The 24283-nt window shown below is 40.1% G+C and overlaps 1 protein-coding gene across 3 annotated transcripts in view; it reads right to left on the bottom strand.

The window, feature by feature from the left end:
* NARS2 (asparaginyl-tRNA synthetase 2, mitochondrial) overlaps positions 1 to 23385 on the bottom strand; it is a 137909-nt gene extending 114524 nt beyond the window's left edge. The window contains exon 1 of one of the 3 annotated variants that reach the window (XM_072969108.1): positions 23307 to 23385. Coding sequence is in view for 1 of the 3 variants with exons in the window: in XM_072969106.1 (XP_072825207.1) it covers positions 13852 to 13857 (6 nt within the window). In the remaining 2 variants the exon portion in view is untranslated. Of the gene's footprint in view, positions 1 to 13851; positions 14060 to 23306 lie in introns of those variants that run through there. The other 2 variants (XM_072969110.1, XM_072969106.1) reach the window with 2 other exon arrangements.
* Positions 23386 to 24283: the final 898 nt, after the last annotated feature.

Below are 24283 nucleotides of genomic sequence, written 5' to 3'. Positions count from 1 at the left end.
ATCTTTTCTTTAATGGCTTTTGCTTTTGCATTATTAAGAAATCTTTCCCTGCTGTGAGGAATCATAGATATTTACTTATAAAAAGTTAGAAGTTTTTCTTTTCACTTACTGTTAATTCACTTGGAATGTATTTTTGGCTATGGTCACGACACGGACCTCCATTTTTCTCCTGTGGTTGCCTACTTATACCAATGTCACTGATCCATTTTTCCCTATTATCAGTTGCTACAATACATATGTCACATTTCAGGTATCTGCCACATTTCAAACATGTGCTCGAGTTTCTAAGGTTTTTGTTCCATTGGTCTATTTGTCTGTGCCTGTAGCAATACCGTACTGCCTTAATTCTGGTATCTGGCAAGGTGAATCACCCCCATCTCATCTCCACCCAGCACCTCCTCACCCTCCATTGTTGATGTCTTTCAGCAGTGTCCTAGCTATTCTTGGCCTTTTGCTTTATATAAAATATATGTGAAATTTAAAGTTCTTTTTAAAAATCTTTTTTGGTATATTGATTGAATTTGTATTTATGAGTTAACTTGAATATACCAAATTTTAAAATAAAAACGTTTGGGTGCTTAAAAAAAGAAATTATTCCCATAAACAGAAGAATGGATAAATAAGTTGTATTTAACTAACGTACTACTCTACAGCAATGGAAACAAGTAATGCCATAGCCAGCAAGAAAAATGACTCTCACAGACACAAAATTGAACAAAAAAAAAATACACAAAAGAATACATACTGCATGACTCATTTATATAACATATACAAATAGGCAAAACTAATCTATAGTGATAGAAGCCAGAAATGTAGTTAACTTGGGGCAGAAAATGGGAGATATCATGAGAGAGGCTTCTGCAATGTGGTATTTATTATTCTATTTCTAGTTTTGGAAGGGAAATAGATACTTGGGTGTGTTTACTATGTAAATTGTAGTAATTTGTACACTTGTACATTATTAAACTTCAATTAAACTTTGTTTAAAAGTGTTTCATTGATTGTATTATGTTCATTATGCAGTAAGCAGAGTGAACAAATTATGATCAAATTTATAATCAGATCTGGATAAATCTTGGCTCTGCCAAATATTAACCAGGTCACTAGGGGCAAGGACATTCCCTCTCAGAGGTAAGGGATAACTTACTTCTTTGAAATAGAGATAGTAATACTTGCTCAAAGGATTGTCAAAATGAGTAACCAAGATAATATATTAGGCATTCAATAAACTAGGACTATTGAATTATTAAGTCCTAAGAATAGGTACTTTTATTATCCCCTTTATAGATACGGCAACTGAATGTTTAAGTAGTTTACCCATGATTCCTCAGCTGGTAAGTAGCAAACACTAGAATGCAAGTCCAAGTTGTTGGTTCCAGAGTTTTTCTTCTTAATCACTATGTGGATGCCACAGAAGCAGAAATCCTTGTTGTTTTGCTTACTGATAATTCCAAATGCCTAAGAGTTCTGGCAAATTATATGGTAGTTCTCTTAGTTAAAATAAATAGTATTTTTCATTAAACTAAAATTCAAAAATAAAATAAAATGATAAGTTACCTGGCTTTAATCAAACTGTTCTACCAAAGTAATATGCTCTGCTGTTTTAATGTGATGTTGCCGTTAATAATTTTATTTAGTCTGTAGGAAGTGAACTATATGAATTTTTTGAATGATCATCTAATTTTCCTGCCACCTGGTGGTGGCATATATATATTACAAAGAGAGATATTTTTATAAAAAACAAATAAATCCCTTTTGAGAGCTGAATCTGTACAAGATAGCTTTGAGGTGGTGGCTATGAAGCAGATGGTTCCTCCTCTAAAAAGTATCCAGAGCACCATTAACTGCATTGTAGGGGGAAGACATGACAGAGATTTGGTAAAGAATTTATAAACTATCTTGACATAGAAACCCAAGTAATCCTTCTCAAACTCTCACAAAAAATAGAAAAGGAGGGAACACTTCCAAACTCAAATTACGAAGTCAGCATTATCCTAATACCAAAACCAGATGAGGATACCACAAGAACAGAAAGTTATATGCCAATATCCCTGATGATTATAGATGTAAAAGTCCTCAAGAGGGAATATTAGCAAACCAAATTCAGCAATGCATTAGAAGGATCATACACCATGATCAAGTGGGATTTATCCCTGGGATGCTAGTACGGTTCAACATACACAAATCAATCAACATGATACACCACATTAAGAAAATGAAGGATAAAAAATATGATCTTCTCAATAGATGCAGAAAAAGCATTTGACAATATTCAACATCCATTCCTGACAAAAACTCTCAACAAACTGTGTACAGAGGGAATGTTCCTCAACATAATAAGGGCCATGTATGACAAGCCCACAGCCAACATCACACTCAACAGTAGAAAACTGAAGGTGTACAATCAGGAACAAGACCAGGATGTCTACTCTCACCATTTTTATTCAACACAGTATTGCAAGTTCTAGCAAGAAAAAACTGGGCAAAAAAAAAGAAATAAAAAAAGGCATTTCAAATTGGAAAAGAAGTAAAACTGTCTCTATTTGCAGGTCACATGATATTTTATATAGAAAACCTTAAGGATACCACCAAAAAACACAACTAATACACAGTTTCAATACAGCTGCAGGATACAAAAGCAATATACAAAAATCAGTTGCCTCTCTATATACCATAAACTATACCATACTATAAACTATCAGAAAGAGAAATAAAGAAAACAGTCCCATTTACAATTGAATCAAAAAGAGTAAAATACCTAGGAATAAATTTAACCAAGAAGGTGAAAGACCTGTACACTGAAAAGTATGAGATGCTGATAAAAGAAATTGAAGGCACAAATAAATGAAAGGTATTCCATGATCATGGATAGGAAGAATATTGTTAAAATGTCCATACTACTCAAAGAAATCTACAGATTCAATGTAGTACCTATCAAAATTCCAGTGCCATTTTTCACCGACATAGAACAAATAATTCTAAAATTTGTATAGAATCACAAAAGACTCAAAGTAGCCAAAGAAATCTTGAGAAAGGAGAAAGCTGGAGGCACTAGGCTTCCTGATTTCAAACTATATTGCAAAGTTATAGTAATCAAAATAGTGTGGTATTGGCATAAAAACATTAGACACATAGACCAATGGAACAGCATAGAGAGTCTAGAAATAAATCCGAGCATATATGGCCAATTAATTTATGACAAAGTTGCCAAGAATATACAATGGGGAGAGGACAGTCTCTTTAATAAATGGTACTGGGAAATCTGGATGGCCACACCCAAAAGGATAAAACTGGATCTCTATCTTACACTATAAAAAAAATCAACTCAAAATGGATTAAAGACTTAAACATAGATTGGCAACTATAAAACTCCTAGAAGAAAACATAGGTAGTAGGCTCCTTGACATCTGCCTCGGTGATGATTTTTTTTTTGGAGTTGTCAAGAAAAGCAAAAATAAACAAGTGGGACTATGTCAAATTACAAAGCTTCTGTCCAGCAAAGAAAGCCTTCAAGAGTATGAAAAACCAACCTATGCAGTGGAAATGTTTGCAAATCATGTATCTGATAAGAGGTTAATAGTCAAAATATGTGATACTCTCATACAATTCAGGAAAACAAACAAACAAACAATACAATTAAAAAATGGGCAGAGGATCTGAATAGATATTTTTCCAAAGAGAACATCCAAATGGCCATTAGGGACATGAAAACGTTGCTTAACACTAATTATCAGAGAAATTAAAATCAAAACCACAATGAGATATCACCTCATACCTCTTATTATGGCTATTATCAAAAAATAGGAAATAAGTGTTGGTAGGAATGTGGAGAAAAGGGAACCCTTGTGCAGTGTTGGTGGGAATGTAAATTGCTGTAGCTACTATGGAAAACACTATAAAAGTTTCTCAAAAAAATGAGAAATAGAACTACCGTATGATTCATCAGTTCCACTTCTGCACATCTATCTGAAGGAAACAAAGACACTAAGTTGAAAAGACATCTGAACATCCATGTTCATTGTAGCATTATTTACAACAGTCAAGACACAGAAACAACCTAAGTGTCCATAAACAGATGAATGAATAAAGCAAATGCAGCACACACACACATACACATACACATATGTATATAAACACAATGGAATATTGTTCAGTCATAAAAAAGGAAATGTTGCCATTTGTGACAACACAGATAGACCTCGTGGGGATTAAGTGAAATCAGACAAAGAAAGACAAATACTATATGATCTCACTTATAGGTGGAATCTAAAAAAAAAATATATATATATATATGCCCACACACTCATGGATACAAAGAACATATTGGTTGGTGGTTGCCAGAGGTAGGAGGTAGGGAATGTGTCAAAAGGGTGAAGGTGGTCATAGGCACAAACTTTTAGTTATGAGATAAATAAGTTCTGGGGTATAATGTACAACATGGTGACTATAATTAAAAATACTGTATTGTATATTTGAAAGTTGCTAAGAAAGTAGTTCTAAGTTCTCTTCACAAGAAATAAAATCAGTAACTGTGTGGTGATGGATGCTAACTTATTGTGGTAATCAATCATTTTGTAATATAAACCTGTATAAAATCATTATGTTGTATACCTAAACATGACACACTATTCTATGCCAACTGTACTTCAATTAAAAAAGATACTAAGAAAACAAACAAATTTAACCCATAATGCAGCTAAAATGTAATACACTGGCAATAAAAAATATTCTTAGAAATGAAAACAAAACAAAAGAAATCCAAGGTTAAAATCTGCTCTTTAGGAAACCAGCAGAAGCTGAAAGGACTGCTAATTATATACTCCTCCCACCTGAAGTAGAAAGAGAAAATGAATTGTGAAAATGAACTTTCATTCCACCCAGAGGCTGGAAGCTGAAAGTGATTATAATCTGGGTCTGAGAACAGTCTTGTTCTCACTTTTTTATTTTTTGAGCATTTAGGGACGAGAGACTTTGTGATGCCAGTAGAGGAATTTTTTCTGTACAGTCACCTATAGAAAAATCAATGCTCTCTAAAAGAGCCTGCTAGTAACCTCACATTAACATTCACCAAAGAGATATATATGATGAGCTACTAATGAATATAGCCCAGGGAGAAGTCAGTTTTAGAGTCCCTACCAGAGTACTGTCCTATACTTAACTTCTTCCCCTTCTTTGGAAAGTCACTACTGATATAGATTAGTAAGTAATTTTACACAGAAGAAATAAAATGATTCATAATCATAATGTTAATACCAATAATTACCATTCGCTATGCTAAAGGCTTTAGACATATTATCTCATTTAATTCTTTCAACCACTCTAATCATCTACTATTTAAAAATATGTGCCAGGTACTCTTATAAATGCTGCAGACACAAAAGTGAACAAACTAGACAAAACCCCCTGTCCTCATAGAGCATAACTTCTAGGGGTAGAGACAGACAGTTAAGTGTCTAAATGTCTTAGGTTGTTTTCAGTGCTATGGAGAAGAATCAGGGGAAGGGGTTAGAGAGCGTTGGGGAGAATTACAAATTTATATAGTCACTGAGGAAGATCTTTCGGGAAGGTAACACCTGAAGGAGGTATAAGCTATGAGGATATGTGAAGGAAGAGGGTTCTAGGCAAAAGAAAAAGCAGGTGCAAAAGAAAGTATGAAATAATTATCTAGGAGAGTGGAAGAGTGAATGCACTAGGGAGAGATGTTATGACTGGTACATTGCTTTAGGGAGTTCTCTTGTGGGGCAGTGGTCACTTCCATACCCTTTACCTGGATTTATTGATTGCTAATATTTCACCATATTTACTCTACTGCACTCTGGATGTGTGCGTTATACATATATATTATACATGCGATATATATGTATAATTTTTCCTCAGCCATTTCAGAGTTGTAGACATCATGCTCCTCTATCCCCAAATCATACATTATTTATTTCCTAAGAACAAGGGTCTTTTCTTATATAACCACAATATAATGATCAAATTCAGAAAATGTAGGATTAACTAATACTATCTTACAATATACAATTCATTTTTCAGATTATAATCATTGTCCCAATAATGTCATTTATATCAGTTTCCCTGTCTGACCCAGGATCCAATCTCAGATCACACGTGGCATTCAGTTGTCGTGTCCTTTCTTCTCAAATTAGCCAGAGTTCACCTCTGCTGTTTATAACCAAAGAATCTTAATGATACAGCTTCTTTCTGTTTACAACCAAAGAACCTTTATGACATAACAAGTTGTATCATTTAATCCTAATCAACTCTTCCAGGGAGGTACTAAAATCTGTTTTACAGATCAGTATGATGAAACTCAGAAACTTAGGAGACTTGTCCATGATGACACAGTAAGTTCTAGAGCCAGAATGTGGATTCAAATCTTTTTCTTCACTCCCAAGCCCCTGCTTACTCCATTGCAGGCCTGGCAGATATTAATAAACCACAACCCCCTGCAGTTTTACAGGTTAGTGTGGGCGAGATAAACAAACAAATAATTAGAGTAGATGGCAGTAAGTCCCAACCACAGAAATGTGTACAGGGTATAGATGGAACATCGTCAGTGAACTTATTTCAAGTACGACAAGAGACAGGGTCAGGGCTTCAACAGCAATAGCAGGACACAAATTCAGTTTTCTTTCTTGATGCCAACTGGGTGTCTGTAGATTGCATATCTACTGTCCAAAGCATGATTGACATCAGTGCTGATCAGCTAGTGTCCAACACACACTCAGGAGGTGCTATGTTTAGTTGGTTAACATTATTAACTTTGACACCTGCTAATGCAACATTACCTCCTGAATGTCAGGGACCCATGTAGTTCCTACATCATTTCAGTTCTTTGCTGGCCATTCTGACGAATGCTGACATTACCCACTGCTGACATTTAGCTGCAACATACTGCAATGTTCCTAATCTGTTACCTCTGCTTAAAATCTGTCTTGTTTAGTTTGATAGTTTTAAAATATTGACATTATAAAAGGAGTTCTGAAGGTAAAAGTATCTTATCCCTTCAAGAAATCTAGAGCCCTTTCCCTTCTCTTTTTGTAAAAAGTCAAATGAAAAATAAGCATGAAGTGGGAGGAAAACCGGAGCTACAAAATCAGAGCGAATAACATCTCCCATTTTGTGGCTTCAGTTCAGAACCTGGTGACAAAGAGAAAATACAAAAGCCAGGAGCTCAGATGGCAATGAGGGAGCTGAGGCTTGGAACAATTACGAGTAGTTTCAGAGTAACAGGGAGGTGCTAGCAAATCAATGGACCCCTGTGCTCAGTCAGGAGCATTTGCTGGGGACCCCAAGAGGTACGTGGGCAGTCTATGAAGGAGAAGAACTGGAGAAGTATGCTGTGATATCTGTTATTGATAAGAGTATTTAATTTGTATTTAGTAAAAAGATTGTAATACTTAACTTTTGTGTTAAGTTGTTCTTAAGTAACTTACATAAGTTGGGGCTGAAGTAATGTTGAATTGGATTAAGCTGAGAGCGGGTAAGACTAGTCTACACAGAAAGACCTACATTATTTGTGGCTCTTGGGATACATCCTCAGCCTAAGCTATCCTGAACAGGGACAACTTGTGACCTTCCACCAACAACTGAAAGCCTTGTCGAGGAAGTTAACTGATTTACTAAACGTCTGCTGAAAAGTTGTTGTGGACCAGACTTTGTCTTAGGGGCACGGACATAAACAAAGACATCTTTGTTTCTATCTTTAAGGGAGCTCACAATGATGACTGCTGGCTGGCCATTCTGCCACTCCCTCCTCTCTCAGTTCATCCATGGAAGTTTCAAAATTTAAAAGCACAGAACATCAGCATCAGAATAAGCTCCTGAGATCATTTTCTGCATCCCCCTGCTTTTGGTAGGACCACTCCAAATTCACCCTACATGATAAAGGGGCATATATACTCCTTTTTAAACATCTCCTAAGGTAACAATGAATTCACTGTGTGATCTAGCCTAGGGTCTCACAACGTACAGTGTGGAATTCTTTCCACAGAATGACGACATTGGTGCAATGATCACAGCAACCACTATTTATCGTGCATGTGGTTATGTGCCAGTTCCTGTGCAAGACACTCTACGTATTTAATCTCAATTCAAATTCACAATTCTGTAAGGTAAGTACATTGTCCCCAATTATATCTGGGAAAACTGAAGATCAAGAAGTTAAGTGGCTTGCCCAAGGTCACATATCTAGCAGGTGGCAGAACTGGCTCTCAATCCCAGGGTAGTCCAACTCCAGAATGCACCAAACTGCAGTACTCTTTCTTCTCATCTGTGGTAGATGTACTTCTCAACTCGTCTCCCTAACACACTCCCTGATCATTGTATCAAAAGCATGAACTAGAGGGAACACTCCCGAAGTTGTTCTATGAAACCTCCATCACTCTGATACCAAGACTAGACAAAGACACCATCAAAAAAGAAAATTACAGACCACTATCTTTGATGAATACAGACGTAAAAATCCTCAACAAAATAGCAAACTGAATCCAACAGCACATAAAAAGGATCACACACCATGAAGTTTGATTCATTCCAGGGTCATAAGGATGGTTCAATATACAAAAATCAGTGTGATTCATCATATCGCCCAAAGAAAAGACAAAAACCACATGATCATATCAGCAGTTGCAGACAAAGCATCTGATGAAATTCAATATCCATTCATGATAAAAACTCTCACCTAAGTGCAAAGAGGAAACATATCTCAACATAAAAGCCATTTATGACAAACCCACAGCCAACATAATTCTCAACAGTGAAAAGTTGAAAGTCTTCCTGCTAAATTCCAGAAGACAAAGATGCCCACTCTCACCACTTCTATCTGACATAGTATAGCAAGTCCTAGCTACAGTAATCAGACAGGAAAAAGAAATTTAAAAAGTACCCAAAGGGTACCCAAAGGGAGGAGGTACAATTGTTGTTATATGCAGATGACATGATACTCCATATAGAAAACCCTAAAGACTCCACACAAAAACTATTAGAACTAATAAATGAATTCATCAAGGTAGCAGGATCAAGATTAATATACAGAAACCTACTGCATTTCTTTACACTACCAATGAATTAGAAAAAGAAAGTAAAAAAAAATCCTGTTTAAATTCACCTCAAAAAAAAACAAAAAACAAAACAAAACCCTAGGAATAAAGTTGACCAAGGAGGTGAAAGACTTGCATGTCGATAACCGTAAAACATTGATAAAGGAAACTGAAGATGACTCAAGGAAACAGAAAGCTATTCCATGCTCTTGGATTGGAAGACTTAATCTTGTTAACATGGCCATACCACCCAAAGACTTCTACAGATTTAATGTAATCCCTATCAAATTACCCATGACATTTTTCACAGAACTAGAAGAAATAATCCTAAAATCTATATGAAGCCACAAAAGACCCAGAAATGCCTAACCAATCCTGAGGAAAAAGAACAAAGCTGGGGAGGCATACCCCTCCCAGATTTCAGGAAATACTACAAAACTACAGTAATCAAAAGTGTGGTATTGGCACAAAAACAGGCATATAGATCAATGGAGCAGAACAGAGGGCCCAGAAGTAAATCCACATAACTACAGTCAATCTTTGAAAAAGCAGGCAAGAATATACAATGGAGAAAAGACAGCTGCTTCGATAAGTAGTGTTGGGAAAGCTGGACAGCCATACGTATATCAGTGAAGTCAGAACACTCTCTCACACCATATACAAAAATAAACTCAAAATGGCTTAAAAGACCTAAACATAGACATGATACCATAAAACTCCTAGAAGAGAACATACGCAAAACATTCTCTGACATAAATCATATCAATATCTTCTTAGATCAGTCTCCTAAGGCAAAAGAAATGAAAACAAAAATAAGCAAATGAGACCTAATTAAACTTATAAGCTTTTGCACAGCAAAAGAAACCATACGCAAACAAGATAACAACCTACAGAATGGGAGAAAATATTTGCAAATGATGCAACTGACAAAGGTTTAATTTCCAGAATATATAAATAGCTCATACAACTTAATAACAAAAAACCAAACAACCTAATACAAAAATGAGCAGAAGATCTAAACAAGCAATTCTCCAGTGAAGACATGCAAATGGCCAATAGGCACATGAAAAAATGTTCAATATCGCTAATTATCAGAGAAATGCAAATCAAAACAACAATGAGGTATCACCTCACACCAGTCAGAATGGCCATCATTCAAAAGTCCACAAATGATAAATGCTGGAGAGGGTGTGGAGAAAAGGGAACCATCCTACGCTATTGGTGGGAATGTAGTTTGATGCAGCCATTAAGGAAAACAGTATGGAGATTCCTCAAAACTGAAAACAGACATACCATATGATCCAACAATCCCACTCTTGGGCACATATCCAGAAGCAACTCTAATTCAAAAAGATATATGCACCCCAAAGTTCATAGCAGCACTACCTACAATAGCCAAGACATGGAAACAACCTAAATGTCTACCAACAGAGGACTCGATAAAGAAGTTGTGGTATATTTATACAAAGGAATACTAATCAGCCATAAAAAAGAATAAAGTAATGCCACTTGAAGCAACATGGATGGACCTGGAGATTGTAATTCTAAGTTAAGCAAGCCAGAAAGAGAAAGAAAAATACCATATGATATCACTCATATGTGGAATCTATAAAAAGAAAAAAGAAGACATGAATGAACTCATCTACAAAACAGAAACAGACTTGCAGACATAGTAAACAATCTTATGGTTACCAGGGAAAGGAAGTAGGAAGGAATAAATTTTGGAGTTTGAGATTTGCAAATATTAACTACTGTATATAAAAACAGATAAAAAAGAAACTTCTTCTGTATGGCACAAGGAACTATATTCAATATTTTGTAATAACCTTTAATGAAAAAGAATATGAAAACAAATATACATATGTATATGTAGGTCTGGGACATTATGCTGTACACCAGAGCTTGACACATCCTAACTGACTATACTTCAATAAAAAGGAAAAAACCCCAAAACAAATGGAACCCAATTAAACTTTAAGCTTTTGCACAGCAAAGGAAATCATAAACAAAATAAAAAGACAACTTACAGACTGGGAGAAAATATTTGCAAACTATATGACTGACAAGGGCTTAATTCCCAAAACAGACAAACAGCTCATACAAGTCACTGTCTAAAGAACAAACAACCCAATCAAAAAATGGGCAGAAGACCTAAACATATATTTCTCCAAAGATATACAGATGGCCAGCAGGCACATAAAAGATGCTCAACACTGCTAATTATTAGAGAAATGCAAATCAAAACTGCAATGAGGTATCACCGCACACCTGTCAGAACGGCCACCCTCAAAAAGTCTACAAATAATAAATGCTGAAGAGGATGTGGAGAAAAAGGAACCCTCTTACATTACTGGTGGGAATGCAACTGGGTGCAGCTACTATGGAAAACAGCATGGAGGTTCCTTAAAAAACTAAAAACAGTTAACTATATGATCCAGCATTCCCACTCCTGGACATATATCCGGAAAAGATGAAAACTCTAATTCAAAAAGATACATGCACCCCAATGTTCATAGTGTCACTATGTACAACAGTCAAGACATGGAAGCAACCTAAACGTCCATCAACAGATAAATGCATAAAGAAGATGTGAACAATGGATTATTACTCAGCCATAAAAGAATGAAATATTGCCATTTGTACCTACATGGATGGACCTAGAGATTATCATACTAAGTGAAGTAAGTTAAAAAAAGACAAATATTATATAATATCACTTACATGTGGAATCTAAAAGATAATACAAATGAACTTATTTACAAAATAGAAGCAGACTCACAGACATTGAAAATAAACATAGCTACCAAAGGGGAAGGTGGGGCGTGGGGAGGGAAAAATTAGGAGTATGGGATTAACAGATACACACTACAATACATAAAATAGATAAACAACAAAGATTTACTGCATAGCACAGGGAACTATATTTAATATCTTGTAACAACCTATAATAGAAAAGAATGTGAAAAAGTAAATGTATTATGTATAAATATGTGTATAGCTCTGAATCACTTTGCTGTGTACTTGAAATGAACACAGTATTGTAAATCAACTACAGTTCAATTTAAAAAAATGTGTGTGTGGACTGGAGTTCTGAAGGTGGATGCCAAGTGTGGGCAGCGTGGGTGGGCGTGGCCCAGGAAGGAGGGAGACTATAACGGAAGAGTCCAGTTTCAGACCCAAAAGCCTCCAATGTGACACACATGTCGTCCCCATCACATCCCTATTATACTTGTGAAGCTGTACACTGATTTCTGTGACACTGAGATCACTTACCACTTTTATACAATTTCTCTGTCTAAATTGTTTGAGGGTGTCCCTGTCCTCAAGTGTTACTTCAACAATAGCAAACATTCACTGGAGGGCCCCCTCTGGGCCAGCTACAAAACTGGCAATGGTTAGTAGACCTTGGTTAGTCTACTCTGGCAAAGTGGTTAGGAGCATGGACTTCAGAGGCAAATTAACTTCAAATCCTGACACTGTTACTTATTAGCTCTGTGATCGTGGACAAGTCACTTAACCTCTCTGTGCTTCAAATTCCTAACCATGATAAAGGAATAATGTTTTTCAGTCAGAGCAGGACGATAACGACATCGATTTAAAAAAATTTTTTTAAACAGCTTCGAGTTGAAAACAACAAACAACATAAATTGAAAGTATACAACTTGACAAGTTCTGACATATCTATACACCCATGAAACCTTTACAAACATCAAGATAGTGAATATATCACCCCTAAAAGTTTCCTCATGACCTTATACAATCAAGTCCCCTCTCACATCCTTTTCCATCACCACTCCCTCCGCCCTGCTTACAACCAAAGAGACACTGATTTGAAAAGCTAAGATTTATTAGAGAACTGATCTTTTATAATTATGTAATGCCCCCTTTATCCCTGATAAGTTTCTTTGCTCTCAAGTTGGCTTTGTCTAAAACTAATGTAGCTACTCGAGTTTTCTTTTGATTAGAATCTACATGGTATGTCTTTCTCCATCCCTTTATTCACCTGTGTCTTTATATTGAAAGTGAATTTCTCATAGATAACATACACTTGAGTCTTGTTCTTTATACATTTTGACAGTCTGTCTTGTCTTTGATGCACTTGGAACAAATTGGAAGTGATTACTGATATAATTGGTTTAATACCTGCCATATTTATAACTATTTTCCATTTGTGTCTCTTGTTCTTTGTCTGTCTTCCACTCTTACAACATTGCTGTCAATCACTTCACTTGTCTATAGGCTATAATCACTGAATACATTATTGATATTACAGACATATCTCATTTTACTTCAGCTGTCATGTTTTTTACAAATTGAAGGTTAGTGGCAATCCTTTGTTGAGCAAGTCTATCAGGGCCACTTTCCCAGCAGCATTTGTCTGCCTTCTGTCTCTGTGCCCTATTTTGGTAATTCTCACAATATTTCAAAATGTTCACTACTACTGTATTTGTTACGGTGACCTGTGATCAGTGACTGCTGACGTTACTACCACAACTCGCTGAAGGCTCAGATGATGGTTGGCATTTCTTAGCAATAACGTATTTTTTAATTAAGGTATGTACATTTTCTGAACATAATGCTACAGCACATTTAGCACTGCACTTACACAGTACAGCATAAACATAATTTCCATAAACACTGGGAAGCCAAAAAATTCCTGTGACTCACTTTACTGTGATACTCACTTTATCACAGTGGTCTGGGACTGAAGCTGCACTATTTCTGAGGTACACCTCTATTAATATGAACAAATTACTATCTGTTAGATCAATTAAGAATAACAATAATAAAAATGTTACTTTACCTTCATTTATTCCTTCTTTCATGTTCTTCCTTTTTTATGTAGATCTGAGTTTCTACCCTGTATCACTTCTTGCTCTCTGGAGAGCTTTAGACATTTCTTGCAAGGCAGGTCTACTGGTGACAAGTTCCTTCAATTTTCATTTGTCTGAGGAAGTCTTTATTTCTCCTTCCCCTTCTAAGGATAAGTGTTCCCTGGACACAGAATTCTTGATTCGTGGTGTTTTTCTTTCAGCACTTAAAAAACTTCACTTTCCTCTCTTCTTGCTTGCATAGTATCTGAAGAATAGTCTGATATAATTCTTATCTCTATTCCTCTAACCTAACTGTTTTCCCCTTCTGGCTTAGTTCAAAATTTTCTCTTTGTCTTTGATTTTCCGTAGTTTTAACATAATGTGCCTGGGTGTAGATTTTTTGGAATTTATCATGGTTGATGTTCTCCGGGCTTCCTGGATCTGATATGACGTCTGTTACTACTTTTGGAAGATTCTCAGCCATTAGTTACTTCAAATATTTCTTCTGTTCCTTCCTCTCTTTCTTCTTCTTATGGTGTTCCATTACACATATTGTTACACCTTTTGTAATTGTCTCACAGTTCTTGGGTATTCCACCCATTTTTTCATTTTTTTTCTCTTTGCTTTTCAGTTCGGTAAGTTTCTATTGACACATTTTAAAACTTGTTGATTCTTTCCTTTTTCCTTGAGAAAAAAGAACAAAGCTGGACGTATCACCCTCTCAGACTTCAGGCTATACTACAAAGCTACAGTCATCATATAACCACGGTGCTGGCACGAAAACGACACATAGATCAGCGGAACAGAACAGAGAGCCCAGAAATAAGCCTACAGTCAATTAATTGATGACAAAGGAGGCACGAATACATGATGGAGAAACGACAGTCTCTTCAGTAAGAGATGCTGGGAAAACTGGGCAGCTTTATGTGAAAGAATGAGATTAGAACATTACCTCACCCCATATACAAAAATAAGCTCAGAAGGAATTAAAGACCTAAATGTAAGACCTGAAACTACAAAACCCCTAGAAGAGAACAGAGGCAGAACACTCTTTGACATACATCGCAGCACTATGGTTTTAGATCTGTCTCCTAAGGCAAAAGAAGTAGTAAAAACAAGCTAACAGGACCTAATTAATCTTAAAAGCTTTTGCAGAGCAAAGGAAACCATCGACAAAATGAAAAGACAACATACTGAATGGGAGAAAATATTTGCACATAATACAACTAAGAGGGGTTAATATCCAAGGTATGTAAACACTTCATACAAATCAACATTAAAAAATCATAGTCATTTTAAATTCCTAGCCTGACAGTTCCAGAATTTCTTTCATATATGAGTCTGGTTTGAAGCTTGGTTTGTCTCTTTGGACTATGTTTGTATCTTTTAGCATGCTTTTTTTGGTGTGTGTGTGGAAAGATGGGTATGATGTATTAGGTAAAAAGAACTGAGTTAAGATTTTATCATGAGGTTTTGTGTTTATCTAAGATTTAGACTATGTTTACTGTTTGCTGTAAGTATTAGAGGCTAAAATTTCCCCTACTGTCCTTACTTTTGTCTCCCCTGCTGTCTTTGGAATTCTCTGGAGACTCTTTCTTAAATAGGGCCTGAGCTTTGCAGTTCTCTCAGGAGTTATCCTCTGTTGTTATTATACAGAAGCCTGAGTAATGTGGTGATCAGGTGGTGGTTGGGGAGGGCATTCCACAGTTCTAACACTAGGTCTCAGTCCTTTAGTGAGCCTGTGTCCAGAGACTATGACTATCACAAGTAATTCTCAGCCTTTTTTCCCCTGAGGTGAGACAAAAAGTGTTGAAGGGGCTGGAGTTGGGTATTTTCCCTCCTCCAGGTAGGTTTGGCTCTGGTAAAAGAAGTTTCTTTGGGGGCAGGCTTTTGTTAAGAAGAACAGAAGGCTCCGGGTGTATTTCATAACAGGTACTTTTCTCCTCCCCATCCTGGAAGCATAACAGGATTTTTCTGATTTTCACTCTGAGAACCTAGTGGGGTTCATGAAGGCAAATTTCATAAAAGTGTGTGTGTGTGTGGTCTCCCTAAGATTGGGCTCCTAGTTTTTAATTCTCAAACTAATACATACAAATTGAGCCTCCTCCAACTTGTCAATTACAGTTTAAATATTCAGTTTAAATGTTCCTTCTACTTTAATAACCTGGGTGAAGAAAAACTTTCCCTTGATTCAAAACCTAGAAGGAGTAACAAAAAATTGATAAATTTGACTCTATATTAAATTTTTTTTGCACAGCAAAATATCACAAGCAAAGCTAGAAGACAAGTGACAATTAGGAAAATATTTGCTACTAAAATCATAAATAAAGGCTTAGACATCTTCAAAAAAGAGCAACAATTCTTCAGAAAAATGGCAAAAGACAAGAACACACATTTCACAGAAACAGACACAAGCTTTTACACAGGTGAAAAGTTGCTCTGGGGAAGGAACAAACGGGGTGGAGAAGAGGTAAGACACATAAGTGAAATTTTGTAAATTTAGGTCATTATATAGTTTTAACCTTAGAATCATGTAAATGTGTTACACGGTTTAAAAAAAAATGAAGTTTAATGAAGAAAGAATAATATCAGCCCTTAACAACAGGAAACAAATTGAAACAAATGAGCTCAACTATACTAAGAAGGCAGCATAAATATATGGAGGAAAAACTTTCTTCTAATAATGTAAAACACTACAACAAAAACAAAACCAAAAAGTACTGCAAAGATGTCTTAAACTTATTGTTATTGTCTTATTGTTATTGTCATGTTGAAACTGTTAGGAGATACTCAAGCAATTATGTTAATGTGAAATCAAGATTTTCAGCTTAAGAGGAAAGATAACCAAGTATAAAAATCAAAGAAGTGACACAAACACCATGTAATTTTATATTCCAATTAGAAATACAGTAAGAATTTATGATTTTCCTCTACATTTAAAAAATATAATTTTTCTAGTCCTTTTCAATGAAAAGGTCTAGAAGCCACAAAAACCCCATAACCATGAGCATGTGTATTTCCCTACTGTCGTATCTAAATACAATTTCTTAATAAAAGGAACCAGGAAATCTTTGGGGAAATGACTGACTCTAATTCTGGGGTATGAACTGTATAAAGTGAGCTTGGGATATCCTGTTCTGTCAGAAAGCAAAGAAGCTCCATATAGGACTAACTATCAGGGTCATGTCAAAGGGACATAGGAGCCAAGTGGCCTAAGACATCAAAATGCAATAGACTGAAAGAAATGCACCAAAAAAAAAAAAAAAAAAGAAATGCATCACATTGTAAAAATTCATTAGTTCATGATGATACCTGAAAAAATCCTTATTTTTAGACTGACTCTCTCTATATATGTATATATGGTGATTATTTGTTTTATATATATAAAACAAATATATATAGATATAAAACAACTAGGGCATCAATTTATTTGAAAATTGATTTTTAAAAATGGGCAGAAGGAATAAAAAATGTGTCCTGCCTTTTCTGTATGAAGCGTATTTCAGACTTACTAAGTAGTTGAAAAGAAACATTCTCCCTCCTGTTCTTCCTCTACCTGCTCCTCCTTCCCTTCCTCCTATGTCATTTTCTTCTACCCTTCTGAAAATTACTGGAATTATTTTATTTTCACAACTGTAGCTCAGGTGTACCAAACTGGATTAATCAGAATTCTTGGTTTATAACATGTAAGTAACATTGGTGCTTCCCAGGCCCTCTCTGGGCAGGACCCTGGCAATATCCAGTGCAGTATTCCAATTGGCAAGTAGATGGCAGCTCAGGCCCGTTTATCTGAAACCCTGGAACCACGGGGGAGCACGTCTTGTTTTGCTCTAAGCTGGGTCCTGCCTCATCCCTAGTGTTCCCTTTCTCTTCCTAGGTAGGAGGCCTAAAGCTGAATGGAATCAGTGAAGGTTCTTAGATATCAGTAGGGTTCTAGCAGCAGTCTGCTGAGCAGTCAGTATTTGCTGGGCAGAGAGGTATTCCTTAGACTCAGTTAGACCAGAGTTCAAGCACCACCTGGCTAACTGTGCCTGGACCCTGCTTCTTGCCCCAGTGCCTCCTGCTTCACCCCAAATCACCTAGGTGCAGGTACAACCTGGCTCAGCTTCTCTTTCCCACCAGACTAGGGCTAACTTATACCTACCCATCTACCCACAGGTGGTGTAAGATGTCATTTTGGACAAGTGTGTCAAATGAGTAAATAAGCAAACGCACTATGGAGATTCAGTTACATATCCTTCTCTCTCAGCGGACTCCAGGACAGGGTATATGCATTTTCTTTTTGTCTCTCAGCCTGGGAGGCAGCCTGAGTTGTGATTAACAGTGCATGCCCTGGAAATGGATTGCTTAGGTTCAAATCTCAATTTCTCCACTTACTAGTTGCATGTCCTTGGACAAGTGCCACAGTTTCTCCACCTGCAAAATGGGGATAGCAACAACATCTCTCTTCTCGTACTACGGTGAGGACTTTAGAAAAGTGCCTGGCACATAGTAGGCACCCAGTGCATATAATCCCCATCTGAACACTGCCTTGCTCTGAGACAGATTCAACGCACCTGTAAAAATGCATTCCAGAAAGATACCTAAGGGCCTGGTGTGGCTGTCTGGCAAGAGGGATGGCTCTCAGGAAACAAGTTTCCCTTCCAGCTCCTCCCTTCCTCCTTCTCCTCCTCCCTGTTATTAATGTTATCACTACCGACTGTTTGAAGAAGGCTAAGGTAAATCTCCAACCCCGATGTGTCATGAACTCTGTGCTGTCCACCTTCTTCCAGCCCCAGGATCAGCAGTGGCCTCTGCAGCTGTCTACATGGTGCTGGGACAGCACATTCAGGACTGAGGGACCCTCCTTCCACTGGCCCAAGGCTCAGAAAGCACTGAGGCAAGGGAGGAAGGGAACTCTCTCCCCTTTCTGGTGTGTGTGTGGGGGGGTGGGGCGATGCTCTGGGAGCACCTTTTAAGAGTCACAGCTCAGCTCTGGGGATACTGTGTAGGTCCAAAGGATTCCTGTATAAGGGTCATCTGAATCACAGAAAGAGCAGGACAGGACGGGATTATTACAGTCCTATATGATTTCACCATGTTTTTCTCCATGTATGGAGAGATGGGAAAGTGTGCAGGCGACCACTAGGTGGCGTTATCAACGTGAAGACATCTGCCCTGTATGCACCATAGTGTGGAAGAGCAGATAAACTTTTAGTTGGAGAAAATCAAACACCTCACCTCAATAAATGCCAGCCATCTGGTAAGATTTAGGGTGTAAATGGAGATGGTCCTAGGAGAATGTACCCAGTGCAGGAGGACAAAAACTGAGGGGGAAAAAGAAAAAGTCTGGGCCTCACCCACTGGTCCAGTCCAGATTCCTGAGGCCACTCCTCTGCCTCACCCAGGAGCCATGCCCAGCTGCCCGCAGGACAGCTCAGTGCCTTCACCTCCCCAGACCCTCTGCCTGCCATTCCTGCCTTCATTCCTTTCCCTTAAGACTCGGTCAAGGTCTCACCTTCTCCGATTCAGATGGAATCAGCTTGTGGCTGCTCTGTGGCCCACTGACCCTGCACTCACTTCTTTCCCAGTCTTTGCCTAAAGACTGAAGTGGATTTGGATGTTTACCACTGAATGGGGATTCCCTGGCATGGTGCTGGTGGTGATGGGAAGAGGTCAGGCTGGTTCATCTTCAGTCCCCATTTCCCCACCCGCTCCCAAAGATGTATAAGGGCTTTCCTACCCATAATACCCCTTTGTGTTCCAGGAACCTCCCTCTGCCTCAGGGCCCTAAGAATGTCTTGGAATGCTGAAAGTCTGTCCACACTGGGGAAGCATTATGGGGAGGACTGGCTATCTAACTTGCACAGCCCAGTGCACATTGAAAATACATGACTCCTGCTTTAAAAACTATTAAGAATTTCAAGATGGTGACAGCAGAGCGTTAAACCAAGAGCAGGCCCTTCTGAGCACAGAGCCCTGTGTGACTGCTCAGTCTGCACACCCTGAAGGTGGCCCTCAGCCTGGAGTTGTGTTGCGTCTTAGGGAGGCCTTGTGTCTGCTGCTGAATAAGTCATCGGAGGACCTGCTCGCCGCTTAAAAGGTGGCAGGCCGTCAGCAGACTCCTCACACGGAGCCCTTCACGTCAGAAATTCCTTTGCCCCCCAGCTTTAAGACATAAGAGAAACAGCCTAGAATTTGGAGTTAAACAAACCTAGATTCAAATTGAGTTCACTGGTTAATACCACAAATCATGAACATCTCCAGGCCTCATAAGCCTCATCTGCAAAATGGGTGGTAATAACACCTACCAGGAATATTGCAGTAGGTTCTAATGAGATCTAATGTAGAAAGCACTGGTCTAGAGCCCACACCTATGCGTCTCCCTGAGCCCTCCCCACTACCTGCACGGCTTGTCCTCAGAAGCATCTGATCAGGAGAGAACAGGGGCAGACACTGAGCCTTCCAGTGGGGAGGGTGCTTGCTCAGTGAGGGGGGTCACCATGTGGTGAGTGAGGCCCCAGGGAGCTCCTCCTGAGTGCTCCACGGTCCCCGGCAGCATCAACTGAATTCAGCGAGCAATGGAAGGGAAAACTAAGGAGACCCCGGAGAAGCTCTTAGGTGACGCAGTCACCACGGGGAAGATTCATTTATCATTTTCCCAACAAACGCTTATGAATGGTTCCTGTGCCAGGTCCCAGAGGTCCGGTGGTGAGCACAGCAGGTGGGGTCCTGCTGTCAGCCTAACGCTTGCGATGATCGATGATCGCCTGCGATGATCGGGTCCTGTTGCCTTGGATGCATCCCTCACTAGCCAACAGTCAACTAGCATTTACTAGGTGTCCACAGGGAGGCAGGAAATGAGGCCACAGCAGGTGCTGCGAGACTCCACCAACCTTCTCTGACCGAAATGAATGAAAGCTGTGTGTTTTCATTCCCAACAGCCAGCACCTGCGACTCTTCGTAGGTGGGCTGTCCTCAGGCTCCTGGGGCCCATGTGCTGAGTACACAAAGAGCCAGCAGTTCCTGGGACGTGACGTCCCCAGGGGCAGCCTTTAACCGATGACTGACAGGCACAGAGGTGTAAATACTCCTGCCTCTGCCCCGCGGGGGACAATTCTCAGGTGTGACTTAGACTGCTTCCATGACTCCCGCACTGGACTAAGCCACTATTACTCTCCTGGGACTTTGCCTGATCTCACACCCTTGATGACTCTCTTGCCTTTCTTGTCCCTCATCTTTGTCTTTGTCTGTCTGTTTTCCTGGGACCACCACATAATAACTTGATGTTAGACAAATCCTTGTTCAGGATCTCCTTAGGCGGAACTCCCTGACTCAAGATAAAGAGAAAAAAAAAAAGGAGGTAGTGATTGTTTCTGGTCTTCATGTCACTACCCACAGTGATCCAAGTCAGAAGTCAGTCATTATAAATAATAGTTAAAGGGCAGCTTTGCAAAATAGTTCCTTTTATTATAAATCCAGGTGCATTCAAAATTATTGCTGTAATACTACGTTCAGTCTCCCTCACGTCCATCCTGACATGCTTTATGAGTGTGGAGAAAGAGGAGGCACTCCTGCTTGCTGAGGTTTGCACATAACCTATACCTTTATTATACCAAATCTAGATAAACCCTTGGGATTTGGGCTTGAATGTAAACATCAACCATCGTGTGTTCTGCTGTGTGAAAAAAGGTGAGACAGGCTGGATCAGATCCCTGGGAACTTGGGGCTTTCTGCCTGCCTCGCAGGAATAGGACCAGCTTCGCAGGAATAGGTCTCGGAGGCCCAGGCTCCCCCAGGACCATGAGAACAGCACACCTTCCTCCCACCAGGAACGTCTTCAGTTCTCATCTAATCCCTTTTCATCAAATCCACCTCTTCCAGGAAATTCTCTGACCCCTTCCTCTTCCCACCCAGGCACCCTGAGCTCCCCTCCTTTGGCACTGAGGCAAGTGATTTTTGTTGTAAACACTTTAAGCACTTGGCTTACCCCTCACTCCCCTTCAAGCTGGCTGGAGTCTGAGTTTGGAGAACAAATCAGAGGCTGATCAGGCAAGGGGCACATCAGAGGCCTTAGTAGAGGCAGGAGGAGGGAGCTGGGGCTGGTCTTGCTGTCACAGAATCATGGCTACGGGCAGAGAGCAAGCTGAAGCCCCGCCAGAGCCTGGCTCCTCCTACAACCAAACCTATATCAGTGAAGCGTGGATGCCAGGGGGTCTGCCCAGCCCACCTGCCCAGACCCAGGCACCTCCCCTCAGGGTCTGGACCTGACCCTTGCACACGGATGGGGTTCTGCTCCCAACAGCCCTACACCATCCAGTTTACATCCCCACATGTTGCAGTGCCTGGAGCCCCTAGATGCCTGGCCATGCTTCTGGTAACAAACTGGCAACTCCCTATCCCCAAGACTGAGCTCGAGCACATGGTGCCTCCTGATTCCAGAGACTGGGCCTCTGGCCCCTCTCCCAGCACAAAACCCAGAAGACTTTTTGCTCTCCTTCCGCAGGCTTCCGAGTTCTAGCAAGTGTGGATGCTGAGGCCTCCTGGGTGGTGACACAGAGCACGTGCTCCTTGGTATCACAGGCTGTTTTCTGAATCTTTCTAGACTCCCTGATTGGGTGGTGATGTTTATAAGCAAAGGGTCCTGTCTCACATCTTGGGGTCCTCTAGGCTGCTTACATACATTAAGTGCCCATTAAATGTTTGCTGATTGATTGCATTTTTTCTCTAGGCCTCCTCAAGAGCCTGCAAAGGCATTTATTTAATCATTCGTTATCTTTCCATCCACCCACCGACTCACCGTGTAATAAGTATCAGTACCTGAAAGAATAGCTGTATTTCCTCTGTTCCCACCCTACAGACTGGGGAAGAGACTGGCGCTGGGAGTGTGGAGCCAGCACATTTTGAAGGTGGGGGAGGGGTGGAAAAGCCAAGGCCCAGATACATGCCAGGTGTGGCCTCAAAGGCAGCAAGGGGCTTGCAGGTCACACGGCAGGAGGAAAATGCTTCCACTCTTCCCGCTGGGCTTAAGATTCTCCTGCCCCTAAGAACTGATGTTAGTCCTTGCAAGGTGTGTCTCTACAAATAAGCTTTGGACTCTTAAGGATAAAGAATGTATTTGCAACTCTTACTGCCCTTGAAACCCTGAAAGGGGACTGGCCGGGAGGTGGTGGCTGGAGCCCACCCTGGGGCCATTCCAGACTCTGATGAATTCAGATTTGATAAATTAATGCTGGGTGGCCTGATGGGGTCAGGGGTGGGACCTTCTGTAGGAGCGCGCTTCCTAAGGCCTGGAGAGAGATTTCCGGTGTGGGGCTGGAGGCGGAGATGCCCACCCACAGAAACGCCCGCGTGAGAGCTGGGAACAAGGGCAGGGTGGGTGAGACCAAGCGCAATGCCCTGTAAGAGGTGTCACGCTTAGCCACTCCTCCGCTGGATGCGGGAGAAATGGCCTATCAGTACTCACTGTAAAGTCTTTTCCTCACAGGTCGAAGTTTCGTCTCCCCCGCCAACGCCAGCGAATAGGGAAAACTCGACAATCTCGCGTGCAAGGGGGCGGGGTAACTGCGCCGCCGCGCAGACGTCGGGGAGGAGACCCGCCGTGTCCCCGCCCCTCACCCTCGCGCCAGGCCCGCGCACCTGCAGCCAATTTGCCGGGAGGGCGGAGGGCGGAGGGCAGGCTTGGGAGTGCGGGGAGGAGGTGCAATGCCCCTTTCAGAAAGAAGGGAAGAGTACCAGGTTCTGGAAGGAAGGTGGGTGGATGCACTGGGGAGGGCGGCCTGAGTGGGAAAACTTACACTGGGCCAAGCCCTGGTATTCAGAGAGCTGCCTGTGACATTATATACCCGCTCCTTTAAGGTGATCGAAGCAGTAACCAGGAACACTCTGTGCATTCATACCCTTGTTATAGATAGATCAAGGCTTCGAGGTTAAACGCCTTGCCTAAGATCACACAGTAAGTGCTAGAGCCAAGTTCTGCACCCAGTTTGGCGTGACTCCAAAAGTAGATTTTCCTACCACAGCAGGTGTCCTGGCACCCCAGAACGATGAATCTGGGCAGCGGTGCCGGGACAGCTCATGGCAGCCTGGGTGGAAGGAAGCGGCCCGAAGCTTTAATCCCCTTCCCAGAGGGCCTGGTGGAGGGCCAGTCCTGAGGCTAATGGGAAGCAGCGAGCCTTCTGCTCTCACTCTTGTCCTCAATTATCTAAATTTTCATAAGGTTTGCTATTCACACCAGGGAGCTGGGCTTAGCAAATGTACTTTCCTAAGTGACCAGCTGTCATCCCTGACTTCTAGAGCTGAGAGGTTAAATGTGAGGTTACGTGAGAAAAGCAAGGTGAAAAATTACCTGTGTGCTGTGATTACAACTGCCTTAGTTTTTTTTTTGAAAAAAACCAAAACAGATACATTAAAAACACACAAAGCAAGAAAAAACAAAACCCC

The sequence above is a fragment of the Vicugna pacos genome, chromosome 10, assembly GCF_048564905.1.
Source record: "Vicugna pacos chromosome 10, VicPac4, whole genome shotgun sequence".
NCBI classification, from domain to species: domain Eukaryota; kingdom Metazoa; phylum Chordata; class Mammalia; order Artiodactyla; family Camelidae; genus Vicugna; species Vicugna pacos.
Note: the sequence above shows the minus strand (reverse complement) of the source record. Positions and strands in the feature narration are given on the sequence as shown.